The sequence below is a fragment of the Prinia subflava genome, chromosome 1 (genome assembly GCF_021018805.1).
Source record: "Prinia subflava isolate CZ2003 ecotype Zambia chromosome 1, Cam_Psub_1.2, whole genome shotgun sequence".
Classification (NCBI taxonomy): domain Eukaryota; kingdom Metazoa; phylum Chordata; class Aves; order Passeriformes; family Cisticolidae; genus Prinia; species Prinia subflava.
This window is the reverse complement of record NC_086247.1, coordinates 83,887,619-83,897,717: the sequence shown is the minus strand read 5'-3', so window position 1 is coordinate 83,897,717 and position 10,099 is coordinate 83,887,619. Positions and strand designations below refer to the sequence as shown.

At 37.7% G+C, this 10,099-nt stretch overlaps 1 protein-coding gene across 2 annotated transcripts in view; it reads right to left on the bottom strand.

Moving 5' to 3' along the window:
• Positions 1–1,256: 1,256 nt before the first annotated feature.
• MYLK4 (myosin light chain kinase family member 4) overlaps positions 1,257–10,099 on the bottom strand; it is a 63,560-nt gene continuing 54,717 nt past the window's right edge. For both annotated transcript variants that reach the window (XM_063401263.1, XM_063401252.1), the window contains 6 exons: positions 7,769–7,839; positions 6,906–7,034; positions 6,294–6,446; positions 5,877–5,949; positions 4,214–4,289; positions 1,257–1,937 (listed from right to left, as the gene is read on the bottom strand). In XM_063401263.1, the coding sequence (XP_063257333.1) occupies positions 4,242–4,289; positions 5,877–5,949; positions 6,294–6,446; positions 6,906–7,034; positions 7,769–7,839 (474 nt within the window). In that variant the 3' untranslated portion in view covers positions 1,257–1,937; positions 4,214–4,241. The remainder of the gene's footprint in view (positions 1,938–4,213; positions 4,290–5,876; positions 5,950–6,293; positions 6,447–6,905; positions 7,035–7,768; positions 7,840–10,099) is intronic.

Genomic DNA, 10,099 nt, shown 5'->3' with positions numbered 1-10,099 from the left:
AATCACAGCACCAGAGTGCACAATGAGATCCTGTATTCCAAAGTGGTTTGCAGCATATCAGCCTGATCACTGAGTTGTTTACTGTTAAAAAAAGCTACACTATCTTGAAGACAGTCAGAACAGGAGTGGGAACTCCAGCCCTAACAGAAAGGCAACTTTTCTATTCATTTTGACTAGGCAAGTATAAATGATGACTAAAACCAAGCAGCCCAGCCTCTACCTAAAAGTCAGATGCTCATTTTCTTGCTTTGAGACTGCTCAGTCTTTTCCCAAAGAAACTCCCATTTCTGCTTGTCAAAGTTTACTTTAGTTAAGACTACAGATGAGGACTTGAAGCTGGCCATGCTCTATATCATATAAAATTTATGTGGTATGTCCATGTGTGATAGCAGTATTTGCAGCCTCTCGTGCAACACATCAGTATTACTAAAATGTCACAGCTGTGAGAAGCCCAGTTCATTTACAGGAACAGTCTTAAGGGGTGTACTACAATGATTTTAAAACATTGGAGCAAACTGGCTGTAGAGAGTGTGATGGCCATGATGTCCCATTAATGGGCCCCTTTTTATTTCAAAATGAATGCTATCCAGAGAGGATAAAGGTGTGAGAAGCAATTCACTGTGTGGTAATGAATAATACTGTTGTGTCTTTATGTTGATCCCTTTTTTAAAAAGACAGAACTTAAATATATAAACATATGAAATGCATAGATAAATATATAGAGATAGCCATGTTAATATATGGTTTGATCAGAACTGGATTAAGCAAAGACAATGTAAAGACACCACAACAGCATGAATAAATAAAATACTCATTACAATCTGCATTTATATAGTTCTGAAACCAAGCAGTAAGAAAGCCATATATAGCAGAGAGTAAGTCTCATTATTTTAACTTCAGAGCCTTGGCAACTTAGATTCACTTAATGATAAGCCATAATCAAAAAATTTCAGGTGAAAAATTAGCTGTTCTGACTCCCATTTTTTTACCTAGGTAAGAATCAGAAAGGCTTGGGAGCAAGAGAAGAAAACTTTAGAAATACAGAGGATTTTTACTTGAGCCTGTACTCAGAGGTTATAATGAGCAAAGCACTGACTCACCTCTTTGCCAGTGGTCCTAATCAGTTAAATTAGCATTAAACATATTAGCTGATATAAAATCATCCTCTGTTAAAATAACTCTGAATTATATTTGCATTTTGGAGAACTGGGTCTGCACGGGTACAAGTGAATAGTGCCTTGTTCTCTTGTTTAATTAATCCAAGTGTATTTACAACAGGCAGTAATTCATCGGGCCAAAAATCCTGAAATGTACTGTATCACAGTTGTGGAAAATTCGCTTATACACAAGGAAAGACTCATTTCTCCCTTCCACTGGTGTTACATTAACGTGGCTTTAACTCTGGTTGTGCTAATCCTTAACTCATTTTAGTGTGACAGAAAAAACAAACTTCAAATCTTCTACAGAAAGCAGCTTTAAATTTGCTGCAATTTTTTTTTGTTTTGTTTTGTTTTTAAATTATGTGATTCCAGTGTCAAATGAACCTTGGCTACAGATATAACATATGACAGGTTGCCTTCTGGGCTCCGATGAGAAACAGTTAATTTGACATGGTAATTTAAACTTTAGGGAGTCTTTGATAAGTAAATGAGAATATAAGACTATATAGAGAGAAGTTCATTATGAAACCAAGCTAATGTAGCACTTGCAGGCATGGAGAACATGCTGCTCCAGAAGAAACACGTTCCTGCAACCTGGAGAAATACTTTCCTTCTTTTAACAGCTGAATAAAGAAGCAGCTCCACAATGCTGGGACTTGTCCTGCAACTAAAGAGCTGTTGGTCCATTTAGAAGTCTCAGTCATGGCAGGAGGGTAAAGCACCGAGACGGCTGATATTTTCAAATCTCTTAGCAGCAGTAACCACACAGCAGCTTTTCTACAAAATAAACAAAACAAGAATCCAGTTAATTCAGCAGTATATTTTTTTCATTTGGTTAAGTGTTCTGGGATGACCACATGGTGGTTTCTTCGTGCATAAAGAAAAGAAAGCAGCACTGAAGCTTCTTGCCTACAAAGGATTCTCACAGCCACCTTATCTGTGAAATGTTTTGCACATTATTAAAAAGACAAGACCTCTTTGTTAAGTGGAGAACTGATCCTGGAGGTGTCTCTTTAAATGCAGCTACTCTGCTTTTTTTGCCTCTCTTGTCCTACAGATGCAAAGGCGTGCTGCAAACCTCTCCATTTATTTGTATTACCACTGCAAGCACTTATAATGCCAGGTCTAAATCAACTGGCACTTGAGTGCATTATTTTGGGTTAAATGTGGTAACCATACTACTTGCCTGATAAAAATAGCTAAATGGATTCTTTAAAAATAAAGCACAGCTATGACTTTAGATCCACTCATTAAGTAAACTCAAATAAACTCCAAAAAGAAAAACACACACAGAGGAAATAACACTGCAAAAGCCAAAACCAGATTTTCCTGCAAGTTAGATCATGGGTAGGTTACTATGTTACAAAGCTATTAAAAGTTTATTTAAAAATAATTTTCACTGCTGTTGGACAGTCAATTTATCTTAAAGTTGACTTTGGTTGTAACAGAAAATTGTGTAATACAGCACTTCCTGCATTACAGAGGGAGAATTTTCACCATTTTGTTGTTGTGTTTGTTGCCACAAGTTAGTGGCTTGAAATGGGAAATCCAGATACAAACACTAATCTTCCAACAGGGGTGGAAAACCTGTTTAGAAAACTACTGTGTAGAAGCACACAAGTGAGTGGACCAAAACTTCATGGAATTTGTCTCAACAGTAGTGAAGTGAGGGTGAATACTGAGGATCACAAAGAGGTATAAAATCCCACTGGATTTCTACTCCAGAAGTTGATGCTCAGATATTAGTGTATCCAGAAGTTCCATGGCTTCAGAGAGCGAGATGTAATAATGGTACCTTAGTCCTTACTGGCTTCCACTATCACGGAAAGGCATCTTCATGTCTCTGAAGCAGCTCAAGTAGAGATCACTAACTTCTGTGTTAGTACACTATACTGTATAAAATATGCTCTAATCTTACTTAGTCCAAACAAAAATTTCAACTGTTTTCCACGTGTTCCTGGAAAAAACTCATTGCAAAAAAAGCCAGAATATCACTTGTCCTACTGAGCAGATGATGGATGATAGCACCATTTAAAACTTGCCTTTTGGCAAGTGGTGAAAGGTGGACTACTTTTATTTTGGTATCTTGTTATTACTCATGACGCACTACCAAAAGGAAGCGGGTTTACAGTGTATGTGTGTGTTCTCAGCCTAATTCACATCTTGACCCTCCACTGAGTTTTGCCCAGAAATGACCTTCAGAACCTTTGAGCAGTTCCCCTTGTCCTTGAGCACAGCCACCAACTTCTGTGGTAGCTGGTGAAAGTGGCAGTGGGAATTGCAGTTCTGGTTTATGGAGACACTGCACCGCCCGAGGCGGTGCGATTTCAAAGTGGCTGAGTGAGTATGCACTGGTCAAAGACCAGGGACAGAAAAAAGAGTCCAGACTTGAGTCTCCCTGATCCTCAGGGGAAGGAACCAAGCCAGCCTGAGAACCACTAATGAACTGTTTGTTAATGAAAGGGCAAAGACAAGGAGCCAGGGAAAAAGGACAGAGAGACGCTCTGTCAAACTTGTTTGGATTGCTAAAAGGGAAGGTAAGTGCCCTGTCAGAACTGGGTCCTTGGACATGTGGAGCAGCTTCTTTTAGGAGTCACCTTGCTTTGATTTCACTGCAGTTAGTCAAGCTGCCCTGAGGGTCTGGCCCGTGCCTCTGCTAAAAAGTTTTTTTTTTTTCATATTTCTACCCTTTTTAAACCATACTTCTAACTACAGCATGAAAACCCGAAAGCTTTCAACACTGAAAAATTATTGGGTGAAATGCTGCCCCATGAGAGCCAGTGGAAGCATAACCATTCCCTCTAAAATGGCCAGGTTTTGCAGTACATATGGCTCCATACCCATTAATTATTTTGCACATTGCTGTTACTTGGTATAAGTAATAGAGCCAGTTTACATTTTGAATGCTTTCCAGACAGCAGCAGGGATGGTGGTGGTGAATACAGTTTGGACCGTGCACTTTGGACTGCACAAGGTTTTCAGCTGTCCACTGATCCCTTCCACAGGGGCTACAGCTTTTACATCTGAAGGAACATTTGGGACCCGAAACAAACCTTCTGTTTGGCAGCTCGTTCAGAGAGGCTATTGAGCCGGGGGTGCTTGAGACACACAGACACCTTTAGCCTTTTTCTAAGGGAAAAAAAGAAAAAAAGAAAAAAAGAAAAAAAGAAAAAAAGAAAAAAAGAAAAAAAGAAAAAAAGAAAAAAAGAAAAAAGAAAAAAAAAAAAGAAAAAAAAAAAGAAAAAAAGAAAGATACCATTATTGGAGCACTAATTGAAGATCAATCATATGTTACTTCTACGTAAGGTATTGGCAGACAAACACTGCAACATCAGCAGGTTTAGTGAAGCTATTTTGCAAAGCCAAGTATGAATAAAAAATATTGAGGGGGAAGATGCAAAGAACAACATGAGCTGTAAGGTTTGCATTAGGGTAGAGTTTCCTGAGAAAAAAACTGGTGATAGGAAGGACAGCAGTTTGTATTCTTGCAGCATTTGGAACAGACTGTCTGTTCCCCAGATTGCAGAAATCAGAGCTTCACTGGAGCCCAACTAAAGAAGTGAAATTATATCCCACAAAAATCTCTGAAGATACATTAGGCACAACTAACTCTCCCTTTTTTACTGTACACACACACTTACAAATCTAATAATCTCATGGGCTTTGCTGTTCTGAGAGACTACAATGAAAACTAAATTTCAGTGAAAACTAGAGTAATTTATTTGATTTTTATATCCTATTTTACAGTAATTCTGGTTAGCCTTAGTCTATAAGAGGAACATCTTGCGAAGACAGAGCAGTCAAGACATTATTCAGTCCATCCCACCGCCTTATCAGTAGGGCTACCTCTGCTTGATTATCATCATATTTGCTCTTATTTTAATAACATTATTTTGTTAATTAAGAATATCATCTATTAATTCTTGATGATGGCTGTATATGAAAATGCACCTTGATATATACATCTTAGGCAATACATTAGTCATAATATTTAACACAGAAGTGCTTTGCCTGCAAAGGACAATGTGAATATTGCACTTCAAATGCTGTAAAAATTTTGAAACCTGCTTAAAATTATCCCCTTATGAACCACTGAACCACAGAGTGGACTCACTTAGAAACAGCCAAGAGAGGAATCACCAACAGTGTGAATCTCCAAAAATTACTGACACAGGAATAACTGAAGTGATTTAAAATCTTGTTGCTCCTCCAGCTCAGCCCAAATGAATTGTTTGCTTGAGCAAACAGCTTCTTCTGTGTTGGCCACTAAGCTGGCTATCACAGAAGGGCAAGAAGGTGCTTAAGTACAAAGGTATGCACGAGGTGAAGAGGCAGGATGAAACAGCACTCAGGGGATGTCTCAGGAGAGCCTGAAAAGGTTTTCAAAGCAGGAACAAAAATCATCCCCAGCTGGAAAATCCTTTTCAAAAGGTAATTCAGCGCTAATTATGTAAATACTTTCATTTTGCTAAGAAATTGATCCACTCAGCAACACACAGCATTGCACTGTTCCTCCCAGACATGCAAGAACTGATGAGCAAGTGTGAGCATGCAAATTCTAACACCTAAAAAAAGCAATGGGACACATGTGGCTCACAGTGGAAAGAAATGAATCAGCAACAAAGACTCAAATGAAGTAAAGAAAAATGTCAAAGCAAAGTGATGTGGCAACACAAGAGGGCAACAGCAGATGCACAAGGATATTTAAATGTAGACCTGTAGTCTGTAGTGGAGCTTGTGGTCTGTTAACCAGGGGTGTTTTAAGGCAGCAGTTGCACTTAATCTCCAGCTAAAGGAAAACAAGAATATTATTAAGAGTTTTTTCCTAGAACTTTACAATTCAACAATTATCTGCTACAGGTCATATCTTCTGCCATCATGCAATGGTGTCATTTCAGAACAGTATGACAGACAGCAGATTAATTAAGTTTTGTTTCAGCAAAAATGTATTCAGGTAATTTCAGAGCATTTGATGGATACAATGAACAACATCGATGAAGTGTCATTATAATACCATGTGTGGGCATAAAAAACTTATATAAGTCATATTAGTTCTGCAATGGAGCAGCACAAGTCACACAACTGTGTCGTGATAGCATGGAATACACATTTCAAAGTTACAGGATTATATACCATTTTTCTTTGATGAGAAGCTTTGATATGAAATCTTTGGCCTCATCAGAAACATCTCGAAATTCCTCATCTTCAAAATCCCAGTTACAGGCCAGGATATTGTTGAGGGTCTCATTGTCATCATCACCCAAAAAAGGAGACAATCCAGTGAGGCTGCAGTAAAAAGGAATATGTTCAGTCTTCCTATCTTTCCCTCTTTCTGTACATTGTCTCCAATGTGACAGCTAAGATTGTTCCGTCACTCTGGCCTATCTTACAAAATACTACTCTCTAAGAAGGTCTTCAGACCATTCCCATTTTCTCATCTATTTACATGTTTAAATAATCACCCCTCTTCTCTAATATATCAAGCATTACTGTCTTTCAAGGCACATCATATTTTCTAGACCTCTGACCACTCTTGTACTAACCACTGGGAAATTACCACGCAGCAAAAAGTTCATGGCAATTTGAAAAGAGGAGAGATTTCTCAATATGGAACTTGGAAAGAAGTTTATATTTCCTATTTTGGGTACACAGTTTTTCACTCTTCCAGTATAACAGCAAACTGGGATGACAGACACAGTTCAACCTGGAAACAGCTTAAAAAAGCAGAGACTGAATCCTACTTACAGCATATAAGCAATGACTCCTAAACTCCACATGTCTGTAGGAAAAGAGACAAACTCATAATTCACAACTTCAGGAGCAAGAAATTCTGGAGTCCCAAAGTTAACTCGAAGTTTTTCTCTGGGTTTATATCTAGGAAATAGAAACATTAACAAAGGACATCAATTACAGTTCCTATTGAAGTTGCAGCATCAGTTGTCTAGCACATAGAGTAACTAAAGAAGCATACAGAAAATTCAGTAGGAAAACAAGGACAGACAGAGGCACAAACTGATAAGAAATATACCCATATATAGAATGCAAAGTATTTTCAAGCTTTGTATCATACTAGGATAAAATGCAATTCCTACAAAAAGGAAGACATTCACAATTCAAGGACTTCTCAGAGCAGCTCTTACCATCCTTTTAGGACTTCTCCACATCATAGATATGAAATTTTTAACCAGTAAATCCTCCACTGAGGTTATAGCACCTAATTAAACTAGAAAGGGATATAGCATGGGATATATACTGTAAGAGCCTCAATGGTATCTTACACTCTCTTTTGAAGAATCTCTTAAAACTGGAGACAAGAGGCTAGACAAGATGTACCACTGGTTTTGTCTGTTTTACCTGTTCCAAGATACTTATACGCATTCTTAGTATCAATCAGCCTATTCAACCCTCTACCTGAAAAGGTTTCAGGACAAATCTTTTTCATTCAGCTCCAAATGTTTCATAGTAAAAGATATCCCTGGGTAAAAGAAATAAATTTGTCCCAAGAACAGTAGAAGACCATTATGTATCAAATACATCATTGCAGGGATGCAATACTTTTTTCATTATTTCCTAATTCATTTATGATTAGTGAGAACACATGCATGTACCTTCTTGCCAATCCAAAATCAATAATTTTTATTTGATTTGCATCTCGGTTCACGCACAGGATATTCTCAGGCTGCCAAGAGAAACAAACAAAAAAAACCCCACACTTGAATGAGAAACAAGTATGAAAAACTGGGCTTTTAGAAAAATGTAGGGAGAAAAACACTAATAACAGTGAAAATATCTCATAAGCACCTTTTGCTTTCCTCCTTGTTCCAATCTCTCTGCATGGATACCCCCCTTGCTGTCACACACAATCAGAGAAGTGCATTTTGTGCCTTCCAACTGCTTTTTCTTTTCCACAGCTTTTCAATTTGACATAAAGCACAGTTCAGATAAAGAACGCATTAGGGGGAAGGGGACAGGGAATGCAGACTTCCAAGGAGGGGCTCCAGGATGCTTTCACTGTAATTATACAGACCTTAATAAGTTCTCATTGTTTTTTTTTTTTAATCAAACTTGGGGGACTTTGAAATTTATCTTACAGCTTTACATTTCTGAGTTCTCAAACATTCTGTCAGATTGAACATTAATAAATTAAGCCAGTCTCATCAACTTTGTTTTTTTCAGGTATTTTAGCAAAAGTTAGGATTCACAGGTTAAACCCCTCTGGATTTTCACAGGGCCAGATGCTACTTTTCACTTTCCTGGCAGGTATCCACTAACTTCCAAGAGTTATTCCAAATTCTTACAGAAGGAACTGAGAGAAGGAATTGGCCAATTGTCTTTGAAATGTAAATACCTAAAGCACAGTCCCATATGCACTGCCAGCACTTTTATAGCTACTCTCAGTGAGTCCTCTTTGAAACAAACCAGCCCTCAACACTTAAAACATTAGTTAACCTTTGTCACCATTACTAATTCATTTTACATGTAGGACTTTTAAACACCACATGTCCATAGTTTCTGAGGTCCTGGATGATTATTGTCAAGATCATTTTCTTTCAATTTCAAGCTTTCTTTCCCAAACTCATTTGTTACTGACAGCAGTCTATGAACAAGCAAAACAGAAGGGAGAAGCCATAGCTGGCAAGCACATGAAAAGAGATCTCTGGGATTAATTTCTTGGGCTGCATATGTATTGTTTTGTCAGCAGTTTGACCTCATATTAAAACTGCGCCATCTCAAGATCATAATTAATACGTCCCAAAGAACTGTGTGAACTTCTGTTTGACAGGTTTCTAGGCAACTGGATGTTTGTAGAGCAAGACAAAAGTAAGTCTGGTCATTGATCAGTTACTGAAGCAGGTCCCAACAAGCATCTGCTAATTTCCTTAAGCACTGCAATAATATGTATGCTAACATTATTAAAGATGTACTATATTAAGTCTGTTAGTACAAGCCAAAACCAGCAGCCGTTATAAAAATCTCACCAAAGAGAAAACAATCTTGTGCACTCCTTGTTTCTTTTTATTGTATTGTAAAGCTCAACGATCACTAGACAGATTTCTAGCCAGTCATAAAACTAAAGACATCATCCCATTTTATTCCTCCACTAAATAGTGGTAATAAACAAGTCCATTATTTAATAAGAACTTGGTGTAAGGGAAAAAGAGCCAGCTCAAGTGCACAGTTTAATGAATAATAATAAACAAATGTTTACTAAGAGTGGCAGTTGACCATTTGCAGTTGACCAGAGTAAAAATGTGCAAGTCCATGGCAGAGTACTTGGACATGTGTAGGTATGGAGTAGAGAATCTGCCACCTTTCTCTGGGCTTTCGGCCACGTGAGCAGTTATTGTCTAATCCAACATAGACATGCTGTATTCATTACATTAGCCACTGACCATTTTTATTCCTGTCATTGTAGAAAGTACTTTTTAATGTACTTTCCCTTAATCTGGCTATCTATTGATGCCTTTTCATGACAACAGCCATTTAGTGCCTCAGAAGGTTGTGTGGTCTTACACTGATCCTAAATGACCCTTGAACTTAGTTCCACTCCCTTATGCCTTTCTGCATAGTAAAAAACAGGGATAATTGCCACCCCATAGCTGCTGTATTAAACACATATTTTGTGCAGTTGAATTAAATAATATTTTCTCAATATCTTGAGATGTAAATATTGAAATTGAAAATAACAACATATTTGTAGTCAGCTGCTGGCTTTCTGTAAAGTCAGTCTGTGGAAAGTTTAAGCACTATGAAGCATGATGACATATGACCATAATTTTCATCTAATTTACTTAGTCCTGTAGTAATTTAACTGATCTCAGTGTGGTTAAATTAAATATGCATTGAAATAAGGAAAGCAGAATAAGGGTCTTTGTTGTTTCTGCCACAGGAATCTGCTAAGCTTTATGGCCTACCATTAAGAATGGAATTTCCACATC